The sequence below is a fragment of the Vitis riparia genome, unplaced genomic scaffold (assembly GCF_004353265.1).
Source record: "Vitis riparia cultivar Riparia Gloire de Montpellier isolate 1030 unplaced genomic scaffold, EGFV_Vit.rip_1.0 scaffold689_pilon_pilon, whole genome shotgun sequence".
Classification (NCBI taxonomy): domain Eukaryota; kingdom Viridiplantae; phylum Streptophyta; class Magnoliopsida; order Vitales; family Vitaceae; genus Vitis; species Vitis riparia.
In genome coordinates, this window is record NW_023269735.1 from 5,062 (window position 1) to 32,710 (window position 27,649).

At 35.9% G+C, this 27,649-nt stretch overlaps 1 protein-coding gene and 1 long non-coding RNA gene across 4 annotated transcripts; one reads left to right on the forward strand and one right to left on the reverse strand.

Annotated features, from left to right (window-relative positions):
* Positions 1-17,134: 17,134 nt before the first annotated feature.
* Positions 17,135-18,607, reverse strand: LOC117910272. 3 transcript variants are annotated; one of them, XR_004650601.1, is made up of 3 exons: positions 18,565-18,607; positions 17,405-18,435; positions 17,135-17,326 (listed from the first exon to the last, which is right to left on the reverse strand). It is a non-coding gene; the product is annotated as an uncharacterized LOC117910272 (long non-coding RNA). The 3 variants fall into 3 exon arrangements; XR_004650602.1 differs by having other exon boundaries at positions 17,405-18,418; positions 18,565-18,602; XR_004650600.1 differs by lacking the exon at positions 18,565-18,607 and having other exon boundaries at positions 17,405-18,519.
* Positions 18,608-26,431: 7,824 nt separating this feature from the next.
* LOC117910270 lies at positions 26,432-27,074 on the forward strand. Its single transcript, XM_034824353.1, has 2 exons — positions 26,432-26,495; positions 26,572-27,074. The coding sequence occupies exons 1-2, from the start codon at positions 26,432-26,434 to the stop codon at positions 27,072-27,074; spliced, it is 567 nt and encodes a 188-aa protein (XP_034680244.1).
* The last annotated feature ends 575 nt before the right edge of the window (positions 27,075-27,649 follow it).

Below are 27,649 nucleotides of genomic sequence, written 5' to 3' on the forward strand. Positions count from 1 at the left end.
TCTTTTCTTTTATTTTTCACACTCAATTGTTTTTCATATTCTTCTTATATTTTAAAACAAAACAATTTCTTTAAATAATAAATTATAAAATGGTTTTTTCACCAAAAGTATATTATGTAAAATGATTTTATTATATTCAATGTTTTAATGTGAAATTCATATGAGATTGTACATGACAAAGTTAAAGCATTTAAAAATTAAAACATGAAGCAATTAGTTAAAATTTGCAAAAAAAAAAAAAAATTAAAATGTTGAAATTGGTAAAATTGGTGAAAATTGGCAAAAACAAATCTTGTTTAAATTAATAATTTATGTGGCTATTATAATGTTTTCTTACAAAAAATTAGTAATTTAGTAAATATTATAAATAAATAAAAGAATTAGAATTTTATAATTATTATAAGCCAAAATTTATGTCATGAAGACTAACTATTATAAACGAAAAGTAATTTAGTAACTATTATAAACAATAAAAAAAATTCGATTTTTATAATTATTATAAGCAAAAAATTGAGCCCAACCACTGCCGTTGGTGGTCACCGACTTTTATCATTGCTTCAAACCCTAACCATTATCACCACTGCCACCTCCCAGGACGTCGAAGCCCCACCCAGGTCGTCGGTTTTTTTTTTTTGATAAATATATATATATCTTTATAAGAAAAATGAAAATTATAAATCTTACATAAAAATTGTCATCCTATGATTGAATTTCATCATTCATTATATTTCGTATGTGATTCGCAATTTTAATCAACTAGAATTTAGGTTCAATATGTTGAGATGAGGTTAGAGAGAGTTTTTTTTTTTATTAAAAATGGTATATATGAAGAAAAAAAATTATGACAAAAAAATGTTATGTTTAGCAACTCCCTTTTTCTTTTGTGGTTTCCTTAGTGATAATTTCACAATAAAAATGGACATACTTCATTTTTTTTTCTTTTTTTGTATTAATGGTTTTTCAAAATAATGGTATTAATATTTTTTTTTCTATATAGAAGTTTCTAATAAATAATAAAGAGAGAGAAAAAAAAAAAAGATTGGAAGGATAATTATGATAAATAGTTGTTTATGTCATTTATATTTATATATTATTTTAATTAATTTTAAAATTGGTACTATCTTAAGGACAAATTGTAAAACATTTTCACCTAAAAATCCCTCTAAAAAAATATTAATTTTCATTTATATAAAAAAAAGTTATTGAATATGAAAAAAGTCTTTTTATCTATAAAAGTTAAACTATTTTATCTTTTTTTTTTCCTTTAAAAAATACCCATCATTTATTTAATACCATAAAACTATTCAATTTCCACTATTTTTATTTATAATTTACCATTAAATTATTTTAAATTATTACTACATGTATCACTAAAAAAATTGTAAGATAAGCATTACCACTCACTAATTCAAGGCGTGTATAATTGTAGACCCCGGTTAGCTGTGGACCCCAAGGAGAAAAGTATGGATATTTTTTTTAGGAGAGTGGTTGAGATTGGAGGGGATTGAGAGGATGGGAAGCAGCAGGAAAAGGAGGATTGAGGTGGGGCTATTTGGGCAACAAAGGAGAGGACGGAGCAGAGGCTGGTTTTTGGGGGCAGAGCAGGAGAAAAGAGGGGAAGAAAAAAAAAGGACGGGAGCAGGATGGAGGATTTTTCAGCTGAAAAAGAAGGGGAAGCCAAGCGGGTATCCTAGAAAACTCCAGGCTTGAGGAGATCACTCTAGGTATGACTACTGGCCTGCTCATTTGCTTAGTTAGATCTGCTCCTTATAAACATGCTTTGTTTTAGGTCTTATCTTTGGGTGTTTTGATCTCTTGTAAATATCTGTTGCTTTGCTCTTTTCTGAACTTAATGTATCGAAATCGTGCTCTTATTTCCTTTGGATTCCGTTTGTTCCTAGCATTTTGAATGCCCATGATACATAGCTAGGTTCATGCTTTGTTTCTTTTCGCGTTTTTATTTTATTTTATTTCTTTATTTCCTTTTATTTCTTTTCCCCTGTTTATGGCTCCATTCCATGATGATGATGGAGTAATGTCGGAAATGGACGTTTGTGTCGAGTCTTTGGAGGTGGACGAGCCAGATTATATGTCCAGGTTTGCATTTTCCCGTTTCTAAGTGCCGGTGGTGACTGCAGATGGGGCTCTTTATTATACTAGTAGTGGTTAGGAAGTTTGATGAAACAATGTTGGATGCTTTGAGTGAAAATGGGTAGTGTCAGTGCTTTAAAAAAAAATGATGATGTTGGCAGAGGCTTGATTTGAATTTAATGGTGTACATAAAGCATGTGTTTGGCTTAGCTATGCATGACCACTTTCTCTCAGGGTGCGTGTCATCCTTTTAAGAGTATTTACTTATTTGCTTATTTTCTTTCCATGTATTTAAAAATTCCATGCCAAAAATAATTTCCTTCAAAATTTAGTTTTTTTTTTACGTACTGTTCTCAAACAATTCTTCGACATCCCGGTCTCCAAATTTGTTTTTTTTAGGTATTACTATTATTCCAATCATTTACTTATTTTAAAACTCCACCTTTAAATAATCTTTCAAAATTCTTGTTTCTAAATTTAAATTTAAATTTTCGTAAATTCCCACTAATTTATTTAATCATTAGCATTTTATTTATTTATTTTAAAACTCCATTTTAAATCAAATTCTTTAAAACTTCTGATTTCCGAATTAAATCCCTAATCCCGAAAATTCCAATATTCCCGTTCATTAATTTAATTATTATTTTCATTATTATTATTTATTTATTTATTTTTAAAAAATCCAAAATTTAAATAATTCTTTAAAATTCTGATTTCCAATTTCTTTAAAATTTAATTTCCAAAGTTCCAATTCTTAAATTTAATTTTCAAGACACCAATTCTCAAATCCTTTTAAAAATTCCAATTTCTTTTCCAATTCTTAAATTTAATTCCCAAGACTCCAATTTTTAAATAAATTTCAAAAATCCAGTTTTCTCTTTAACAGTTTTAATACTTTTCGGGTTTCAAATAATCTTCTATTTATCTCGACTTTACATAAGCATGAATGTAATTTTCATAATTCCAGATTAATGGAATTTGTGGGATTAATTTGTGCAAGATAAACGGGCTTTGGTGGGGGCCCAACATATGTGATTTCCTTATAATTGATTGATTGTTTGTTTGATTTAATTGTCATGCATGATTGACTTTATTTTGCTCTATGACATGCTCGAAATTATTCCTTAATTGTGCACTAATATCATTTCTTGATAGCGCATATTGATTCGCCACCCAGGTACGTATTTACTCGCCCCATGGTCACTCCTTATGCTTGTTCGGATTCTCATACGTGCATGATCATTTAAGGTATTCGTAGGTTCATTTATCAATTGCCACGTCAGCTTCATTTTATTAGTAGAGACCCGACTTTAGGGACTTAGAGGGGTGCTACGGTCTTTATCGTACCTTCCCGATAAGTAACCTGACCCCCGAACCCGATCCAGTTTTTCACAGACCGCCTTTTCCAAAATAAGGAGTCACACTTAGGGTTTTTCTTTCTTATTTTGTTTACCCTTTAAAAATAAAACAAAAATAAGTGGCGACTCCAAGTCATTTTTCTTAATCAAATAAAATCAATTTTTCAAATTAAAAGCGAGTTTCGCCATCGAGTGGGAGACGCATGAGCCGAAATACGGGGTCCACAAAATGACGACTCCACTGGGGACACTTTTAGAGGGTCAAACTTGAACTTAGGATGAAGCAAATGTGACGTTTGATGAGTCGATCAGTGGATACCTATCTCTTGATTGCACATTGAGAGTTCCCGATACTATTGGATGCATGCTTGGGTGTTTGTTTTTACTTGGGACATTGACGTGTTGATTATGATGATTGTTTATCTTGATTGAGGATTCCGATTGTGGCAATTTTTCCCGTGCTTCATTGCTATATTTGTTTGGGGCATTGATATGCTGATTATGTTGATTGATCATCTTACCTCGCTTAGAATAGTGACTCTAATTTTGCCATGTTTTGTTCTGATCACCTCACATACATAGACTCACCATTGTATATCATTTGATTTGACATGATTGTTTCTCTCGGTTATATATTATCTTGACTATCATGGAGCATGCTATCATTGCCAGATATTCTTCTCGATTAGTTTGTGTGTAGATTTGGATGATATATACCTGTTTTGCATGACTGTCTGTTGCATGACTCCTCTCATCCTGATGTGACTGCATGAGTTGCGTGTCTATGTGGGATACACACTTATCCCCTTATTTCCAAGTCCCTAGTCTCGATCGACATTGTTTTCCTTGGTCTCGTATTTGATACGAGACTTGTTGCTTTGTTTGCTCTTCAACCGAGCTAGTGATTGGGAGTAGGGTCTAGCGACGGGTTATATCAATGCACGGGAGCATTCTGGAGGAGAGCGACTCTTTGATGACGATTGGAGTCCGAACTTTGAAGGCTTGTATAGCCCAGAGCTAGGTTTCAGGATATTTGTGTGGTCAGTGTGTTTTCTTTTAGTTTCATAGGGTTTTCGGATGCACCCACACCACTCACTGTGCACCTTAGATCGTCGATGAGTGATCAGAGTTGTGAGATACGCCATCCGTTAGAAGAGCCTTCACCATAGGAACTCCCTGGGATGTCGAGGCAGTGCATGTGTAGAGGTGATGACCACCTTGCATGGAAGCGTCCCGTCTCTTCGAAGGCGTGCAGAGGGTTGCGTACCACCGGAGGGTACGATTGCTTCTGCTATGGATATTTTAAAGTCCACCTATATCCATTTAGAGCCACCTTAACCTCGTAGATTGAGCCGTAGATCCTTCTATTAGGACTCCCTTCCCTACACGTGGGTGCATCTGAGGGCTTTTAGAGCCTCTGTGGTCATAGTTCAAATTCAACATTCCCTCTTTTTAGTCTCTAGTTGGGAGTGCTCGGAGACTAGTGCGAGTTTGAGTATCAGTTGGACCACCCTTTATTGTACGGTTTTGGTTTCTTCTTGTCGCTCATTGAGTTTAACACACTTTCTTCCTAGGACTTTAGATAGTTTTCTTTTCTTAGGCTAACACATTCTTTCAGTTTGTTGTCACTTTCTACTTGATGTTTTGAGATATGTTCATTGATTATGCTCATTTTTTTTTATATTCTTCACCTATCATGGGCTTGATACTTCATTCTTTGGTTGAGTCACCCGATTCTATTTTTAACCCGATATTTTCATTACAGAAAGGTGAAAGGTAGGTTTTCACATTCACACCATTTTTGAGATGTTCGCCTTTACCACCTAATCATTTTTCTTTATTGAGTTTGGGTTGAAAGTGAATCAGAGATATTTTGTTAATGATGGAGTATCGATCTCATGACAGTGTTGTTTTTCACACCTCATTCATTTTTTTGGATCGTTGATAGAAATTCTTTAGTCACATTTGCAGCCATCTCACAGTGGACACCTTTATGACCTTAGAGTTTCTGTCATATTTCCAGTTTTAGATTGCCATCACAGGACCATATATCAAATGATGTGTTGTACTTTTGACTTGGGACATCTATTCATTTGCGCATGATCACTCTAGCCTGACTTATCATGGAGGATATTAAGCCTATTGACCTAGGATTAGGAGATCGATCTAGGGAGTTCGAGACTGTGACCTATTTCACATTCCATTCAGAGCAGTACCATATCCATATCCATACCTTGACTCTATGGACTTGGCGACCTACCCATTTTGAGCCTGACATGACACCACCCCTTGGTACCATTACACGACTTTACTACCCTTGTTCACCTTATCATGCTACAGTACCATTGCCTTTCCTTTCCATCATTTCCTTGATCTGACTAGGTAGAGTCCGAGATGGTTAGACCTGAGGTGAGCTTTACACGATGATAGATAGATCATGATGAGAGAGTGGTTTGACTGTTTGATGATATTGTTAAGATAGAGGGGTTATCATGGAGCATCCAGATTTGACTCATTGCACATGACTTCAGAGAGTCGGGATGATTAGACATGGTGATTTTATGAGATGATGGTGAGTGGCTTGTGATGATAGAGTTCAGAGTACATTGATGGTTGTCAGAGAGCATCAGTGGGAGTTTTCGCACGATTTCAGAGGAGTCGCCATGACTATGTTGGATGGATGCCAATCTTTAGTATTGGCCATGTGAGATCTCGAAAGCATGATGTTCGAGGCTTTGGTCAAAGGATGGGTGGCCATCATTTCAGGAGCCTATTTACTTTATCACCCTCACACATAGAGTTACTCGTTGCTAGCCCTTTGAGCCTCGCACGAGCATGTAGCCTTTTTTTTCATCACCTCATTTACCTAACACCGGGTTGGGGACCCTGTAGTGCTTGCATGCTATGTTTGGATACGTCATGAGTTCTAGACCTGACATACATATTCGAGCTTCATTCTTCACTTTTCACTGTAATATTTTCCACTTGGACATCATTTCATCACTATTTTTTTGATATCACATATCACCACTTGTGATATTCGTTCTCTGTCTTTTATTTCATTATTGCTTACTCGACATTATCCGTGTTTCACCTTTAGTGGTGGTTTTTACACGTCACTGCATGGAGGATTGTCACGTTCCTCCCCCATTTGCCTTATGGGCAGTGGTCCAGAGATCTTATTTTTGAGAGGTTGTCTTGTTAGTGAGGATTCATGTTACATCAGTACATGGGGAGAGTTTATTCATTTAGCTATGTATTTCATGGGATATCATTCACTATTGATCAGAGTACGCGCAAAAAAAAAAAAAAAAAAAAAAAAAAAAACGCATTCTTCATTGTATCATTCTCCATGGGGCATGTGTATGGACGTGCTAGTTTGCTTCATTGGGTTTGTGTGTTAGAGAGTTCGTATGAGAGCTTCTTTCTGAGATTCCATCTTGGTATATTTTGGGTGAGAGTATGAGTCATCCATTCGATTTTTGTGAGAAATGAGAGCGACCTTTTCTTTAGTATCTCTGGATCCTTACTCTATCCATCATTCCATCTATTTCAGATGTGACTATTTTCCATGCTTTGATGCGAGTTGACCATCACTCATTTTTCTACCTCTTTGTTTTCTTGTATCTTTGTTTTGTTCCTCCATTCCACTCTACCTCATCTGATTTATTTTTTTTCTCATCCTGCTTGATGTTTGACTTAGGTTTAGCATCCACACATCATACTTGTTCATTCGATGTGACCATTCATTTATCATCACTTTTCGTGTGGGGACCCCTAGGTTGGGGACTCATGACGTTTTCTACGCATTGCATCTCATGCATGAGGGGTATGTGGATTATATCATTGGGATCTTTGACCCCTAGGCCATTACTTCACATTGTGTTTGACGGCTCACACATGGGCAATACTCGAGCTTGGTTGGTGATTATTTCTCGGAGCATGATGGATGTGGAGTTGAGATGATGATTTACACTGGGGCATACCCCTTGTATTAGTGATGGATTTTCAGAGGCACCATTATCTACACTGGGGCATACCCCGCTCATCGATAACGTTTTCTTTCGGGATGATGCTTTGCACTGAGGCATAGTCAGTTCGCTTCTTCACTTGGATTATGATGGATTAGGAGTTGTTGGATGACCCTACACTGGGGCATAGCCATTTCAGAGAACGCTTTTATTGGAGATACAGTCACTCTACTCGATACTCTGCATTAGGACACACTCTACTCATTGATGGTTGATTTTTGAGATGATGATTTATTTAAGGCGTAGCCCTCTCATTGGTGATGGACTTTGATTGTTCATTGGAGCATAGTCACTTCAGGTGGTTTATACTAGGGCATAGCCACCACATTCACATTCATGGAGCCCGGGGATTCTGATTTCTATGGATTATGTTGAGATGTTTCCGTTTTGGCACCAGGAGTAGAGGTTGATTGAGTTGTTGACTTGGATGCACTGATTTACACTGGGGCATAGCTGGGATGGAAAGCATTTTTCATTGGAGCATAGCCACCTTATTTGGATCCTTTACACTGGAGCATGTCCATTTTTTTGGAGAGAGATCAGATTGGTTCTTTACGTTGGAGCATTTACTGGGTGATATGGATCATTGGACTATTTCATATTGTCCTCATTGCATACTGGGGCATAGCCACCTAGTTGGATGTTTAAACATCGAGACTTGACTTCCTGTTTGTGATTGCTGCTTACGATGGGTTATGGAGTTATCGACACCTCGGGTTTAGTCTTCTCGGCATACTTGGATGATCTTAGGTACTTACATACCTTTCATTTCGTACTTAGACATTTCACCCTTGATATTTTCACGCTTTCTATCTTACCAAAGCCTGATCATCACCTTCTTTTATCCTACACATCCCACCGTGACACATGACCTCACCCCTATCTCGATTAGGATGAGACGTAGATCAGTCCTCGATCACCTTGGTTGTGTTTTCATACATCTTTTGGACTTTAGGTTCAACATCTTCCATGATAGTAGGGCCTGACAGATTGTTGACTTATTAGTGACGATGTTTTCATTTTGATAGTTGGCATGTTGAGTCTTGATTTGCTTGCTTTTTGCATTTTGAGCACTGATCATCATTGTTTTTATTCATCAGTTAGTTTTGTTTTGTCAGCATGGTGTCACGATACATGGTCCTGTTTGGCATTACCTATCTAAGGTTGGACATTTTCATTACATGATGGATGAACATATTTCAGGGTACAGTAGTTTTGAGACATTGTATATCTCAGTCTGTTCACTGTCACATACTGGGGCATACCCCCATTCCCTAGGATCATTGGACCTTCCATAGGTCTCATTCACTTTTTGGTCTAGTTGTTGACCCTCACCGTTACATACTGGGGCATCCCCCCTCCTCTCAGAGCACCGGACCTTTCACAGGTTTCATTCACCTTTTTGACCTAGTTATTAACCCCTGCGAGTTGCATACTGGGACATACCCTCATTTTCTAGCCTTCTTTAGGATCATCGGACCTTTCACTTGCTTCATTATATTTTGACTAGTTGTCGATCCTCATGAGTTGTCATACTGGGGCATATCCCCTCCTTCTGAGTTTGCTTGCATCATTATCCTGGATATCCTTTGGCTGGGCCACTTGATCAGATCACCATCATGTCAATTTAGTTTTTGGGCCACACCTATATTGATCGGCCATCTTTCTATCAGTTTTAGTTTGATTTTTCGAGTCGGGACCGCACCTATATCAATTGGTCATTCGTCGTGTCAATTTGAGTCGGGGCCGCACCTATATCAATCGGTCATCTTCCTATCAGTTCAGTTCGAGTCGGGACCGCACCTATATCAATCGGTCATTCGTTGTGTCAGTCTGAGTCGGGGCCGCACCTATATCGATCGACCATCTTCCTATCAGTTTCAGTTCGAGTCGGGACCGCACCTATATTAATCGGTCATTCGTCGTGTCAGTCTGAGTCGAGGCCGCACCTATATCGATCGACCATCTCCTTGTCATATCAGTTTGTGTTTCTAGGACCGCACCTATATCGATCGGTCATCTTCCTATCAGTTTCAGTTTGAGTTTTCGAGTCGGGATCGCACCTATATCGATCGGTCATTCATCGTGTCAGTCTGAGTTGGGGCTGCACCTATATTGATCGGCCATCTTCCTATCAGTTTCAGTTTGAGTCGGGATCACACCTATATCAATCGGTCATTCGTCGTGTCAGTCTGAGTCGGGGCCGCACATATATTGATTGGCCATCTCCTTATCATGTTAGTTCAGTTTCTGGGACCGCACCTATATCAATTGGTCATTCGTCGTTTCAGTTTGAGTTGGGATCGCGCCTATATCGATCGGTCATTCGTCGTTTTAGTTTTCGGGGCCGCACTTATATCGATCGGCCATCTCCTTGTCATATCAGTTTGTGTTTCTAGGATCGCACCTATATCGATCGGTCATTGTCTTGTCAGTTTGAGTCGGGGCCGCACCTATATCGATCGATCATTTCCTTGTCATGTCAGTTCAGTTTCTGGGACCGCACCTATATCGATCGGTCATTTTCTATGTCGGTTTGTGTTTTTGGGATCGCACTTATATCGATCGGTCATCATCCTGTCAGTATGAATTTTCGAGTCGGGGCCGCACCTATATCGATCGACCATCTCCTTGTCATACCACTTTGTGTTTCAGGGACCGCACCTATATCGACCGGTCATTGTTTTGTCAGTTTGAGTTTTCGAGTTGGGGCCGCACTTATGTCGATCGACCATTTTCCTATCAGTTTGTGTTTAGCTTGAGTCGGGACCGCACCCATATCGATCGGTCATTCATCTTATCAGTTCAGTTCGACATCCAGGGTCTTTGTCCGGTATGACATTCAGAGTCACATCTTTAGTTTTGGCGTTCAGAGCCATCGTCGTGCATACTCATCCAGGCATTTGAGTCATCTTGTTTCCCTTCATTTTGGGCGTTTAGAGTCATTATCTTCACCTGATTTCTTGGTGCTTATCGCTTATTCATCATTGCTCTTCTATACTTTCCCCTTCCACTGCACATGACATAGTTCTTTGAGTCCGTGACGCATATTTCGATCATGTTGTTGGGCACCCTAGACTTGGCATTCTCGTATAGTTCACATAGGGCAGTCTCCTTCGGGCACATTCTTTCTTGTACTCCAGGGTGGTTCGACCGTTACTCATCTTTGACATCGATCTTTGAATCACTCTCGGAGACGTCTCAAAGGGATTCTAGGTCCTTAGTGTGGCTTCAAAGGCATTTTGAGATATCATTTTCCCTTAGGATTAGAGCCTTTGTTCATTTGTTGGCTTGAGTGAGTTCTGGTTTCACTTGTGTCCTTTTAGGGGTCTCCTTTGTTCTTCGGTAGAGTTCACTTCATTCCACTTACTATCCACACTTTCTTTTCACTCTGGTGTTCATATTCCTTGCACTTGTGAACTCTACCAAAGAGGGGCATATTTGTAGACCCCCCGGTTAGCTGTGGACCCTAAGAAGAAAAGTATGGATATTTTTTTTAGGAGAGTGGTTGAGATTGGAGGGGATTGAAAGGATGGGAAGCAGCGGGTAAAGGAGGATTGAGGTGGGGCTATTTGGGCAGCAAAGGAGAGGACGGAGCAGAGGTTGGTTTTTGGGGGTAGAACGGGAGAAAAGAGGGGAAGAAAAAAAAAGGACGAGAGCAGGATGGAGGATTTTTCAGCTGAAAAAGAAGGGGAAGCCAAGCAGGTATCCTAGAAAACTCCAGGCTTGAGGAGATCACTCTAGGTATGACTACTGGCCTGCTCATTTGCTTAGTTAGATCTGCTCCTTATAAGCATGCTTTGTTTTAGGTCTTATCTTTGGGTGTTTTGATCTCTTGTAAATATCTGTTGCTTTGCTCTTTTTTGAACTTAATGTATCGAAATTGTGCTCTTATTTCCTTTGGATTCCGTTTGTTCCTAGCATTTTGAATGCCTATGATACATAGCTAGGTTCATGCTTTGTTTCTTTTCGCGTTTTTTATTTTATTTTATTTCTTTATTTCCTTTTATTTCTTTTCCCCTGTTTATGGCTCCATTTCATGATGATGATGGAGTAATGTCGGAAATGGACGTTTGTGTCGAGTCTTTGGAGGTGGATGAGCCAGATTATATGTCCAGGTTTGCATTTTTCCGTTTCTAAGTGCCGATGGTAACTGCAGATGGGGCTCTTTATTATGCCAGTAGTGGTTAGGAAGTTTGACGAAACATTGTTGGATGCTTTGAGTGAAAATGGGTAGTGTCAGTACTTTAAAAAAAAAATGATGATGTTGGCAGAGGCTTGATTTGAATTTAATGGTGTCCATAAAGCATGTGTTTGGCTCAGCTATGCATGACCACTTTCTCTCAGGGCGCGTGTCATCCTTTTAAGAGTATTTACTTATTTGCTTATTTTCTTTCCATGTATTTAAAAATTCCATGCCAAAAATAATTTCCTTCAAAATTTAGTTTTTTTTACGTACTGTTCTCAAACAATTCTTCAACATCCCGGTCTCCGAATTTGTTTTTTTTAGGTATTACTATTATTCCAATCATTTACTTATTTTAAAACTTCACCTTTAAATAATCTTTCAAAATTCTTGTTTCTAAATTTAAATTTCAATTTTCGTAAATTCCCACTAATTTATTTAATCATTAGCATTTTATTTATTTATTTTAAAACTCCATTTTAAATCAAATTCTTTAAAACTTCTGATTTCTGAATTAAATCCCTAATCCCGAAAATTCCAATATTCCCATTCATTAATTTAATTATTATTTTCATTATTATTATTATTATTTATTTATTTATTTATTTATTTTTAAAAAATCCAATTTTTAAATAATTCTTTAAAATTATGATTTCCAATTTCTTTAAAATTTAATTTCCAAAATTCCAATTCTTAAATTTAATTTTCAAGACACCAATTCTCAAATCCTTTTAAAAATTCCAATTTCTTTTCCAATTCTTAAATTTAATTACCAAGACTCCAATTTTTAAATAAATTTCAAAAATCCAGTTTTCTCTTTAACAGTTTTAATGCTTTTCGGGTTTCAAATAATCTTCTATTTATCTCGACTTTACATAAGCATGAATGTAATTTTCATAATTCCAAATTAATGGAATTTGTGGGATTAATTTGTGCAAGATAAACGGGCTTTGGTGGGGGCCCAACATATGTGATTTCCTTATGATTGATTGATTGTTTGTTTGATTTAATTGTCATGCATGATTGACTTTATTTTGCTTTATGACATGCTCGAAATTATTCCTTAATTGTGCACTAACCTCATTTCTTGATAGCGCATATTGGTTCGCCACCCAGGTACGTATTTACTCGCCCCATGGTCACTCCTTATGCTTGTTCGGATTCTCATACGTGCATGATCATTTAAGGTATTCGTAGGTTCATTCATCAATTGCCACGTCAGCTTCATTTTATTAGTAGAGACCCGACTTTAGGGACTTAGAGGGGTGCTACGGTCTTTACCGTACCTTCCCGATAAGTAACCTGACCCCCGAACCCGATCTGGTTTTTCACAGACCGCCTTTTTCAAAATAAGGAGTCACACTTAGGGTTTTTCTTTCTTATTTTGTTTACCCTTTAAAAATAAAACAAAAATAAGTGGTGACTCCAAGTCATTTTTCTTAATAAAATAAAATCAAAATTTCAAATTAAAAGCGAGTTTCGCCATCGAGTGGGAGACGCATGAGCCGAAATACGGGGTCCACAATAATGTTGATATAAATTCAAGTTTAAAGCTTTTTAAATATATTTTATTTATTTTTATTTATTTTCAACTACATATAGTATTAAAAAATTTGCTCTACATGAACGGGAGAACTTCAATATCATTTTTAATGTATTTTTTTCTTCAACGTCTTTTTAGTTGTAAAACATTGTATCTTACTAATGTTTTCCAACTTCAAAACTTAATAATAAAATTTGATAATAAATTTTAATCTATCAAAAAATGTTTTAAGCCATCAAATTTTTTCTTGGATATATTTGTATTTTTTTTTGTAAATTTTATTACCAATGAATTTTTATTTTTTATTCGTAAAATTAAATGAAAAAAATTAAAATTGTTAAAAATAAAAGACAAGTATATCCCAACTTCAATTAAGAGGAGATATATTGAGCAAATGAAAGAGATAAAAATAAATAAATAAATTAGTGTATTAGTATTGTATGTCAATTGTTTAAATTGAGAGTGTAGCAAATATTTTCATTTTTTTAAATACATTTCATGGTGATGTAGAGATTTCTTTGTATAAGAGTTTTTAAATTTTAGTATGGATTTTTTTTTCCTTTTATATATATATATATAATTTTTTTCTATGATATTATCTCAGTAATTCAAAGAAAATAAAAATTACTTATCCCACATCGCTTTAAAACTAAGAATATTAGATATATTTAATAAGAATTTAACTTTCTCGAAGAAACCAGGTAATTCCATTACAATTGACAATGACGAATTACAAATTGTAGATTTGTTTTCCATAAACAAATCACAAATAAATTGAGCTTCAATGTACCTTCCACACTTCTACATCCTCTAGAATTCTAAAATTCTCCACCATCCAAGCTCCCACACCCAAAATATGAACCCATAAACCCTTATTATAGTTTTTTTTTTTCAAACTACAAATATTATCTTAATTTATTTTTTATTAATTTAGTATTGGATTTTTTTTTTTGTTGAAACTTTTTAATTCTATTTTTTTTTTTACTTTTGAAATTTAATTAAATTACAACTATATAAAACATGTTTGTATTAATTTATTTTTTATTAATTTAATGTTGGATTATTATTTAAAAAAATTTAATTAAATAACAACTATTGGATTATCATAATTTTTTATTTTTAAAATTTAAATAAATAACAAGACATGTTTATAATCATTTATTTTTCATTAGTTTAACATTGGATTATTATTATTTTTTATTTTTTAATTTGAAATTGTTTTATTTTTGAAATATAACTAATTAACAACTATTTATATTAATTTATTTTTCATTAATCTAACATTTCATTATTATTATTTTTTATTTTGAAATTTTTTATTTTATAATTTAATTAAATAATAACTATTTATTTTAGTTTTTTTTTCATTATTTAACGTTCTATTATTGTTATTTTTTATTTTGAAATGTTTAATAAGGCATATTTATATTAACTTATTAATAACTTACAAGTTTAATTATAACTCACAATCATGAATTTAAAATTATGATTAATTGAATTATAAGTTATTGTTCTCTTTAAAGTTATTTTGATATAACTTAAATTTAGTTTACATTGTCTTATTATCACAAGTTTTAAAATTTTATTTTGAAATATGATGGTAGCCACTTTGAGCTGAAAAATAAATTTGTGTCATATAATTAAAATAAAATACATTTAGGTCATGTTTAGAACATTAAAACATATAATAGGAATGAAAAATCAAATTCATTTCTATTTATTAAATATGTTGAAATTATTATTTAGGACCAGAATAAAAATAAAAAAAAATTATTTTTATGGAAACCAAAATTTGCCCAGTCTTTTTTTACTATTAATTTTTTTTAGCTCGATTTTGTCCTCATTTATTTGTTCCAAATTTATGAATTTAATCATTTTTATTTTAAATTTTATGGTTTTTTTTATTTTTTATTTATTATTTTTATTTTTTATCTTTTTTGTTTGATCCATTTTCATCTTTTACTTTCAAGCCCATTTGATTAGTATTTTGTAGGCCCATTTGGTTTATAATTTTTTGAGCTTAAATATAAAATTATATGATAATTAAATACTAAAATTATAAATTTATTTAAAATTTTCTAAAATATAAAAAAATAATAATGAAGTTATAATATTTTATAAATTAAAATTAATTTGATAAGATAAATTATTAATATAATTTTTGATAATTTAAATAAATTAATGTCAATAGCAAAAAATTGTCACCACAAATAATAATATTTTAGAAATTAAATTTTAAATAAAATATTTTATATAAATTTGAAAAAGTATTTAATTTTTTATTTAAAATGTAATAAAAATGGGTTTTAAATAGTTTTTAATTTTTAAAATAAATAAATATTTATATTAGAGGAATTTGAGATATTTTTTTTTAAAATTTAATATATATTATCCTTCGGTGTACCTATGTCAATTACACTTACAAAATAACTTCAATATGTTTAATTTTTTATTTTATCATTTTTTTTTGGAGTTTTTTTTTCATGAATTTTAAATAATTTTCATTTTATCAATATTTTTATCAAGACATCCACTAATATTTTCAATATATTCATAAAATTTAAATATCAATATATTCATATTTACTAATACTTCAAACCATACTTTCACCACAATTCACTTTCACTCACCTATTCTATTTTTATTTATTTTTTCATGTTTTTATTTATTTTTCTTCTTTCTTCTTATGATTTTTTACCACACTCATAACCATGGATCGTGACACCCATCTCACCATCTTCCCTCGTGCTCAAATATCTTCCCACCTCTTTTCCTCCCATTTCAACACCACCACCACCATTTCCCTTCACGAATCATCACCTAGGGATGCTCGTCTTCCCCCACGAATACCATATCTTCCTCTAATCACCACCATTCAATGGTGAAAATTTGGGTAAGTTTGTCGATTTCCACAGTAGTTTTTAAATTTTTTTTTTGACATTTTTGAGTTTAACTAAACTTGGAATTGCACTGTAAAGGTATAACTGTTAATCCCAGTCTTCTCTTTATTTTTATTTATTTTTATTTAATTTATATATTGAATTTATTTTGTTTGTCATTTTTCTATATATTGATGTATATATCTAATTCACTTTCTTTCGTATTATTACAATTTCTAATTTTCAAATTGTTGTGTAAGTCTAGTGATAAACAAATAATAATGTTTTTGTTTGTAGATTATTTCATTGATTTTATTTTTAAAAAATTTATCTACTTATTTATTTGTTTATTTTATAATAATAATAATGACAAAACCAAGGCTTTTTTTTTTTTTTTTTTTTTTTTTTCAGATTTAATCATTTGTAATAATTTTTTTTAAGTAAATCAAAATTCATAATTCTAATAAACCAAAATGCCTTTCTAGTACATTTTCAATAAATTAAATTTTGTCTTAAAAATAAATAAATAAAAATCAGAGTCATCAAGATAATTTTTTTTAATAGATAAACTCAATTATATAAAAGTAACTTTTTTTTTAAATAAAAACCCTTTTAATAAAAAACCGTTTCGAATAAAAAAAATAAAATCCTAAAATCATGATTTTAATAAATTTAAGTTTTTTTTTTATATATATAAGATTGAAAATAACCTTTTTTTTTAGAAAAAAAATAAGTTACAAAGCTTTTCTAAATAAACTTTTTTTTAGAAAATAAAATAGGTTGCAAAGCTTTTATAAATAAAATTGAAAGTTTTTTTAAATGAAATGAATTAAGAGATAGATAAAATTTTGTTTTTCAAGGCAAAAATTCTTTTTTAAAATAAAGTTGTAAATAAAAGTCCTTATTTAGTAAAAGTGGTAGAAAATTTTCATTTTTAGATAAGGTTGTAGGTTTTTTTTTATTATTTTTTACTTCAAGCAATATTCTCATTTCAAATCAAAATGGTAAGAATTCAAATCCAAAATTTTCTTTCTTAAAAAGAAAAATAAATAAATAAATAAACTTGAAATTATCTTTGCTCTTAAATAATATTGATGATCCCAAATAATATATGAGCATTCAATTGTTCAGCACCAGGAATTTCCCCTTCCTCTAATTCCTCCACTGGGAAAACTCTACCAAGATTTGCACGATCTATTCTTTCTTCATATTTCACTTCCTTGGAAAAGTCACCTTCCCTATTCTAGAAAATCATCAGGATTAATATCAGAGTAAATATACATCAAGCAAGCCTCGATCAAAATCCATGTTTTCACCTGGTTCCTTCTCGTGGGGGCTGGACCGTAGCTTATTAGCTTCTATCGATTTCACATGCTTAATGAGATCTAGAAACTAAGGATTTGAAGACCACCATCTTCTTCTATTTCCTCTTCCCTGAATTAAATGCCTTTTGGACTTGGGTGATCAATGGCGACAGACTCCTTAAGCTCTGGTTGATGACAGGGGTTTGGCACCTTTAATGACATTGATATCATAGCTATGTGAAGGGAGGAAAACATGAATCAGAGGGTACTCCAGAATAACTAAATTCACTAATTATTGGAGCTCTTATATCGAACTCATGGAAAGGTGACATGCGGCCTTGCAGTAATATGGAAGGATAACATTTTTTTGTCAGATAGAAATTTTTTTCTTGTTCATAGGGGAAAAAAATGTTTTGATAATTTTTTTTTCTTTTTAAATTCTATAAAGCGAGGAAAGTTATATGCAGGGAAATGTTACATATAGAATATATTTGAGTAGACATCAAGTAATGGCAGGATTTCAGGTGGGAATGGTAGAAAATTCTTTTCATAGGTAACGTGGGTGCAATAGAATTGAAGGCTAATAGAAATTCAAATAGAACATCAACTAATAACCCAATTCAGTCCCAACCCAGGATGCTCATTTCCCCAATCCGGGGAAAAAAAAATGTAAATTCAGGTATTTTGGTATGGACCAGTTGGGTGACCAATTATTTTACCCACCATAAACCATTATTTGAACCAAAGAATCAGAGAGACAAGTATAATTTTTTGGCCGACAATGCACTGCGTGTTGCAAGTTGAGCAAATCCTAGCCTCTCAATTTCAAAGATTTCAGCAGCAGTACCTAGCATAAATGGACCATCTCCAAAGAGGACGGACAATAAACCACAGTAAAAAAACAGTGATCCAATTAACAAATAGTGCATGGATGATGTGCTATACCTTAGCTGGCATTTTGGCTCATGGCCTCACACTAGCTCAATGCAATCCAACAATAAAGCTGGGTTCAACACAGTTGGATTCCTAAACAAGTTGCCCAGCTCCACAAGGGCCAAGACAATCCATTAAATTATAATTCAATGGAAACACAAGAAACCTTTTAAGGCTTAAAATTAGTGTCTGTGGTGTCTACAGTCAACAACTATGAATCAGCAGGGAAGAGGAAATACCTTCAGATATTTACTAATGAAAAATTTGAGACAGTCCAACTGCTCTGCACAGAATGGCTTGAGCTTATGATTCCATGGCCAAGGCTTTAAATGGTTCTCAATTACAGATGAGAGGGTTGAGTTTTCATTTACTCTATAATAATAACATTAAATGAATCAATGAAACAATAAAAATTGATAGAGTAGGAAGACTATTATAAAAGCTCTCCTGAATATAAGAATAGGTAAGAGAGCTCACCTACGGATGAGTAAAACAATGTCTGTTGAATGAAACCGCCATTCAATCGTCCAAGTACTGCATTTATCTCCGAGAAAAAAGATATGAAAAGGGTAATGCTAGGACTTGGAAAAAAAAATCTCAATTTATTTATTAAAAAAAATAAAAAAAAATAAAGGCCAAAGACCATTCATTGAGTTCAAAAACTAGTTTGACTACTAATTTTTTAGATAATAGTGGTATGAAAACAAAGCTAGAAAATAGAAACTGCATGTAAAACATAAATCATATCAAATTTTACTAACAAACAACCCATAAGTAGACATGTAGTAATCTTCCTTCAAACTAAAAGACAACTACTTCACATAAATTAACGATCAACCCATGAAAAAACTTTGAAACCCTAAATTTGTATCAAAACTTTGAAATTTGAAGACAAAACACTCAACTTCCTCAAGCCAATTACAAATCACATAATACCTACACAGAAAGATCTTCAAAGCAGCCATGACTGCGAAGGAATGGACAAACCAGCAAAAGAAAACACTGTATTATAAAGACCAAAGAGCAAAATTCCTCAAGCTAATTACAATACACCATTGCCGAACATCTTCAAAATGGCGAAACATATCGAAATTTCAAGGAAAAAAAAAAAAAGCAGTAAACTTCCTCAATGGTGACCACAATCCACTGATAAAAATCTTTAGAATAGCCAAATGGATATTGAAATTTGACAATAAAGAACAAAATTGGGAGAAAAAGTTACCAGATAAGAGGAGATTATCGTCAAATTGAGAAAGGGGAACGAACTGGGTCCGCTGCCTCTTGCCCGTACACCCAGTGTGTTGCTTGTGAGCTTCAACACAAGGAAGACTACAGGAGGGCACAGAGCAACCTGGGCATGTGTACTTTGATAGATTCAATTTGCACAGAGGTGGGTGTTTAAGAGTTTTGAGGCTGAAAATGTGCTTTTCAATGGCTCGAAAATTTCTGCAGTTTAGTTGTCAATTTGGAGACACTTTTGTTGTTTTGTTGTGGGCATGTTGTAATCAAATGTTGTGAGCTTACAGGGGTTTGTGTTGATTTGCAAATCTGTCTTGTCTCTATTTTGTTTGGTATAAAGTTTAAATCTTTGAGAGGGATAGTTTCTGTTCAAGAGAAGAAGAGAGTGGTTGTCGGCAAGCAAAATGCTACTTTGTTTGTGTAGTTCCCGCTAGACCTCTCTTCAAAAGGTTGTAATGCCCTGTTCTCTGTCCAAGTAGTCTCTTTCAGGCCTCCTAGTGGGCTATAAGCATTCCTCCACCGAGCTATTTTTGTTGCGAGGACATCATCGTTGTCTCGCCAAATTGTGATTGCAGGCTTCGAGCTGTTTTACACAGAAATATAGCGTAGGAATCTTATGATTTGAGGTTAGTTTATTGTGAAGATATGTGAATGTAATTCTTTTTCCTCTTCATTTTGCCATGGAATTTCGATCAGTGATTTGTGTTGAGAAAATAAAAGAATCTTTGATGTCAAAACATGTTATGATCTATTTTAATTTACGCTTTTGGATTCAAAATGTTTTCATGTCTACAATGCTTTGATTTTATATTACAAGGTTATATGGTTCAATTCTCTCTCATGAGTTGTATTTCAAGAAAAATAATAGTTTCATATATGTTTCCATTTGCTTGTCCAACGGCAAACTTTTGTCATCATCAAATAATTCATAAGTCGTTTTGGATTTGTTCTGTAACTCAGGTTGCATTTGGATGTTTGGTTTGATACATGGATTTGCAGTTAAATTTTTATTTTTGGTTATTAATTCCCTTTCTCTTTGTTCTTCTGCTTTCTTGACTAGATGATGGCTCTGGACCTGAAAATTCTACTTTATAAAATGTGGGTAAGTGCTAAGCTTTTTATCCTTCTTTTTTAGCTGTCAAAAGACACATGCAAAAGGTTGTTTTGTTGCATAGCGTTGATACGGGCATTTCAAATTACTTGAGTTTCGGTTGTCAATGTGCTGATGAAGATAATAAACTTTGTGGTATTTTCCAATTTAAAGAAAAATAAATAGGGAGGATATCTTCTGGCTTGATCACAGACCTTCAGATTTCGTTGAAGGTTTTTTTTTTTTTTTTTTTTCTGCCTTAATATATCTATATATTCTGTTAAAAATATTAAATTTAAAATTTAAAAACTAAAAAATTTGTATAAAATTTATTATAAAATATTATTATTATATATATTATTCAGTATATAAAAAATATTTGTACATATTATATAACATAATACAACATATTTCAAAGTATATTATGTTCATTAAATATAATATTTTATTAAAAATAATATCATAAAATATACATATTTTATCCTATCAATCAAATATAACATGTGGGTTTGAAAACATATGATTTATGAGCCATGGGATTACGTGGATATGATGACATTGCGAAGGGTTAAATTTTTTTAGTACTTATTTAAAAATTCTTTGAGCTGGTAATGTTTCTTAAAATTTTTGTCTTTTGAAAGGATCGTAATCCCTTTTGGCTGATGTAATGGTAAAAAATCAACTCTCCCACCAACAGGATAAGAAATTCAAATTATTGAATATAATTCATAATGCATAGGGAGATTATATTTCTATGTATTCAACCATTGATAAGCCTACTTGTTTAGATTATTATTGAAATCGTCTCTTTTACTAGGATTGTTTCTAAGATAGTACTAAAGACAAATTGCTTAATCTTCCTTTGGTGATGGCCTACAGGGGTACAGGGGTAACTGCTCCTCCACCATTAGTTTTTTTGATAGGAAATAACTTATTACAAAAAAAGACATTTAGGGTAACATTTTATATATAGAAGCAAACTAAGATAGTACAAAAGACAAATTGCTTAATCTTCCTATGGTAATGGCCTACAGGATAGCGACTCCTCTTGTCCTCTGTGCCTCCATCGCTGGTGTTATTTTGAGCCCTGAACATATCCAAGTGATAAAATGGTATATTCAAGTAGCATATATATAAATATAAGTTGGATAGATCATGGAAGAGTGAGTACATGGTGGACATGAATAAATAAGTAATGGTATCATCAATCTAGACCCAACATACACTTGTTCAGTGTGGGATCCCCACTAAAAAGTGCCACGTGTCTCTCTCTCTTTTGGCCACGCGGACGATCCCCCTACGACACATAGCACAGCTAGTTCCACCCGAATGGGGGAATCATCGCTCATTCCACCCGGGATGTCTCGCAGCCGCCATTATATCCGGCTGACATTCCACCTTAGCCAGATATTTCATATCCGGATTTGGGCGACGTTCCACCTTCTCCAAGTATATCACATCTGGCATCTCCCATCGGATGGAGAAGGAAGACGATTCAACTTCCCCGGATCTGGACGACGTTCCACCTTCTCCAAGTATATCACATTCGGCATCTCCCACCGGATGGAGAAGGAAGACGATTCAACTTCCCCGGATAGACATGTCCGGTTACTCTAGTAACAGCATACCCGGACAGCATAGCTCGTTAGGTATTCACGGATTCGCCGGATCCACTTCCGCCCGCATATCAAGAAAATAACTCTGACAACACTGGCGACCAAGTCCACTGAACTGTCACTCATCATTAATGTAACATACATTCGACAAGACATTCCCAAATCTTCTCAGGTTTCCTGACACACTCCCGATATTTAAAAAGTCATAAAGTGCGGCGACGTCCACCGCCTAAATACCTTCTTGACAACCGCCTTCTGACACCAGAAATGTCATGATTGCTTTGCCTATGGGCCACAATCATGACAATGGAACCCACTAGCCAAGCGGTGCCATACTTTCTGACACTATATAAAAGAGGTTTCACACAAAGAGGAAGGTAAGGCTGATTATTCCTGAAAACAACCTGAAAGCTTGATCTCTTGAGCCATGGCTAACAAAACCGTCGGACGCACCCTCCAAACATCCCATCCGGACGCCTTTTTGCAGGAAGAAGGAAGGAATGATATTATGCGTTGACCGAGGTTTCGTTGCTGATTGACAATTACTGTAGCAGGGAAATTTCGCCACCAACACTGGCGCCATCTGTGGGAATGTCTTCTCTTTTCAGTAAATCCTATATCTTCCAACTGTAAAGATGGTTTCACCCTCAAGGAGTCGTGCTTCAGCCAAAGGTGTCGAAAGTCACTCCGAGTGGCGGGACGCCATGGAAAGACGACAGCGAGAGAACGAACAGCAGATGCAAATTCTGCTTCAAGAAACAAGGAAACTCAGGGAAGAAAACAACGTCTTGAGGATCCGAAGCTCTCCCCAACCTCAGCACTGTCAGCGGGGGCAGGACCCCTGTCATAGCCAGGGAGTTCCACTTCCCCGAGAGGCGAGCCCAACCCTCGGGCCGCAGGAAGCAGGGCCTAGTCAGACCCCAGTGCATGCTCACCATGTCCGACGAGACGAAAGTTCAGGCTCTACTCGAGTCTCATCCAAATCACGACGTAAGAGGAGGCCCTAAATATCTGACGCCATGTACGCGCGTCTGGGACCCCAAATACCCTACAAAAACAGGCCTCACGTCACCATACCATTGGATGCATATTCCGAGCCCTCGAGCTCGCCTATTCTACAAAGACATGCTGCCCGCCCCCTGGTGGTGCAGAGTGGCAAACTTCCCTCGCGTACAGCCCTTCTGGGCTCTATTAGCAAGCGCCTAGATGACATGCTCTCCACACCTTTCAGCTCTCGTATCGTTAAATATGAACCCCTGCGAGGGTTCATCGTCCCGAAATTCTCCACATATGATGGATCCAATGATCCCTTTGATCATATAATGCATTATTGGCAGCTCATGACCCTTGACATGGGAAATGATATGCTGTTGTGCAAGGTTTTCCTAGCCAGTTTGAAAGGCCAGGCTCTTTCATGGTTCCACCGACTGCCCGTAAACTCGATTGACAATTTTCAGGATTTGTCCGAGGTCTTCGTGGGGCAATACTTATGCTCAGCCAGATATAAGTAGAATATCAGCACCCTGCAGAACCTCAAAATGCAAGAAAACGAAACTTTGAGAGAGTTCGTTAAGCGCTTCGGACAAGCTGTTCTACAAGTCGAATCGTACAGCATGGACGCAATCCTCCAAATTTTTAAGCGGAGCATATGCCTAGGGACCCCCTTCTTCAAGTCCCTCGCTAAAAAACCTCCCACAACCATGGACGAGTTATTCCGGTGTGCGAATAAATACTCCATGCTAGAGGACAACATCCGTGCCGCTGCACAGCAGGTCCTGGTAACTGGCCAGGTGATTCATGCCTAATTGGTGTCTCAGCTGGTTCGTATCCAGCTGGTGCTCCTTGATGGCGAGAGTAATCAACAATATTTATAACCTATAACACCATGAACTAGGGTAGCAAATACAAAGCTACTATAGCATAGTGGCTCTAGGATCGTTCCACTGGGAAGGGTACTCAAGTTGAAAATGATACCAATTCAAAGTGAATTGGTGTTGTTTCATTTCAAGGTTTGCTTAAGAAATAAAACACAAACTTTGGTTGAAAAAGGTTTGGACTTAGATTAACAACACAACAAGTGATGAAAATAACTTAAGAAGAAAAGCATTCCTTGGAGATTCAGGTATACAAGGGAGGTTCCTCATGCAAAAGCATAGCTCCGGTCACTTGGTTCAATTCCTCACATTAGAGAATTAACATAAAGTCAATTCTCTAACAGGTGCTGCATAAATGCATCCCTCAATTGGATTTCAGCTCTAATTCTCTCACTGATGCAACTTGCAATGGTTTGAGCCTCTCACTTAGCTTTTACCATTCAAGGTGATCTTTAACCTTGGATTACCCGTCAAAAGCTCGCAAGAGGTAACTAATGGATGTCTCCTAGGAGTCCAAAAGCTTACCAAGTGTTGGCTATTCTAGAAAATCCTACCTTCAAGTCACCTACCAGAGGCTCGCAAGGGGTAAACTAGTGCATCTCCATGGTTAGAGATCACTTGCCTTACCAAGTGTTGGCCCAGGTGACTCCAAGGTGTTTTAAGTTAACTAAAAACATTAGAAACCATTCACGGGACACACTTACTCTTCATTCATAGCTGAAACCACAAAGCTTCTGATTGAAGCACTTGGAACCTTTCCCGGCAACCTTAACTCCAAGGAACTAAAAAGCTTAGCTACTCATTCTCTGGGGAAAGCTCCTTAGAGAGTGCATAACTTGGTAAAAATATTAAAATACAAAGTGAGAAGGTAAGGTAGAAAAGAGCTAAAGCTCTCTGTATTTCTTTCTTTTGAAAATTACAAAAGGTTCAACAACTAGAACACCTTAACAGGCTCCTCGGGCTTCATTTTAAACCAAAATTACAATGACAGCTATTCCATGATATTTTGCCAAATTCCTAACTTAAAAGCTAAGGAAATCTATCATTGGTGACTTACAAGGAGAATTTGGCCATTTGGGCAACAAAAATCTAATGAAAAATATCTCCAAGTGTCGGTTACAAATATCGGGGAGCACTCAGGATCACTTCGCAGGCGACAAGTGAGGTCTGCGGAATTTCGCAGGTGCACAAGAGGAACTGCGAAATTTCTTCATAGCAGTCAGCTGCTTCAACACTTCAACAAAAAGGACTTCCATATTGAGGTGTTTAGCTTTCATCGCGGCGTGAAGCTTCAGGGGGAGTCCATAGCACTGTGCTAAAGTGCTGCGAAATATCTTGCAACATAAGGCTGATTCCGCAGCACTACTCTGAAGCCTCTTTCAACTTGGAGCAGTTGTCTTCCAAAGGCTGTAACTTCCTCATTTCAGCTCCAAATTGCACACGGTTTGAAGCATTGGATTGTTGACTTCCTAAGCTTTCAAATGACATATTGTATGTATAATTTGGACTTCAGGAAGTGCTCCAAAATTGGTTGCAGTGACTGTCATCAAGAATGCTCCATGACTGATTCCTCTTTTGCTTTTCCTTGCATTCCCACTTTGCTTATGGAAAAAGTGCTTCAAAGCTTGGCTTCTTCATTCCTCTTAGCTTCCCATTGCTTGCCAAGGATTCCATATAACTCTCCTCAATTACATAATGCTTTGGTGGTCAAAATGCTATCAAAACACCAAAACTTAAGGCAATTTGATTATAATTGATTGCAAGGAGCCTTAACATGCTAATTGGGTTAAAAGGCTCTAACTACTACTCAAAAGTGTTTAAAAGGATTAATTATAAGCTATCAAATAGCACTTTTTGAGTAGTAATCACCAGGCCACTAAAAACGAAGCCGCCAGAAGCTTCAAAACACCCAACCATCCTAGGTCATCCAACCGGAGGCAAGACGAGCGGCGCCCACCACTCGTTCAAACACCTCTCACCAAGTCGTATGAAAAACTGCTTCCTATAATCCGCAATCTGCCCGGATTTAGGTGGCCCGTGCCAATACGATCTAACCCCTCAGAAAAGGACCGCAACAAAAGATGTGAATATCACAAAGATCACGGGCACACAACTGAAGCGTGCATAAGCCTCCGTTACATGGTGGAGGATCTCCTGAAGGCAGGACACTTGAAACAATATATCCGAACAGTCCCTTAAGGTGAAGAATCTCCCCGTAATCGAGGCCCACGCGCCCCAGCAACTCCTGTTAGGGCAATGATCAACTATATATACGGAGGACTCTTGGATGACGAGTACAGTTCCAAAAGGAAAAGGCAGAGACTGCTATGAGCGCTACGGTTTGAGAACACGTGAGCTCCATCCGACCAGGATTAGCCAATGGGAGCACCCATCCCATAGATGGAACTATCGTTTTCCCCGCTATAGATCCAACCCGAGTGCTGCAACCACACCGAGATGCTCTCGTCCTAACAGTAGGGGTGGGAGACTACGACGTGAAAAGAATCCTGATCGACCCAGGCAGCTCCGCAGACTTGTTGCAGGTGGCAATCATTAAACGAATGGGCTTCGAACCCTCCAGCTTAGAAAATCCCGGAAGAACCCTGTCCGGATTTAATGGTTCTTCCACAACCTCGCTCGGAGATGTAATACTGCCGGTTCATGCTGGGCCAGTTGTCCTAAACGTTCTGTTTTCTGTGGTTGAGGATTTATCCCCTTTCAATGCCATCTTGGGACGTACATGGTTACATGGAATGAAAGTCATTCTATCCACATATCATCAAAGGGTCAGCTTCATTACCCGAGATGGGCAAATTAATCTTTACGGAAACCAGCTTGCTGCTCGACAATGTTATCAGATCTCTCGCGAAGCCGGACCCAGTACCGACTGCGAACATTCCTTCAAAGGAGCAACTGCTTCTGACCAATAGCAGTTACAGCATCCGGGAGACAAAGATCCCCCGGTAGCAGATCCGCTGGAAGCCATCCGGATATCAAAGGAAGGTGAACACTTCACATACGTTAGTACCCTCCTGCCGCCAGCTGAGAAATTTGAACTTCAAAAAGTGCTCCAACAAAATCGAGATATTTTTGCTTGGGCCCACTCGGACATGCCTAGAATACTTCCGAGCATCACCTCTCACCGGCTCAACGTATTAGCCACCTCCAAGCCTGTTCGAAAAAAAATCCGACGATTCCATCCGGACAGGCAGAAAGTCATTCAGGAAGAAATGGAAAAATTATTGGAAGCCGGATTTATTAAGGAGGTGGAGTATCCAGAATGGTTAGCAAACGTAGTAGTGGTCCTGAAGAAGGGAGGAAAATGGCGGGTGTGCATAGACTACATCAATCTCAATGACACGTGCCCCAAAGACAGTTTTCCACTACCGCGAATAGATCAAATAGTGGATGCAACCTCTGGGCATGAAAGGCTATCCTTTTTAGACGCTTTCTCCGGATACCACCAAATCCCCATGGCTCCGGATGATGAAGAAAAAACCTCATT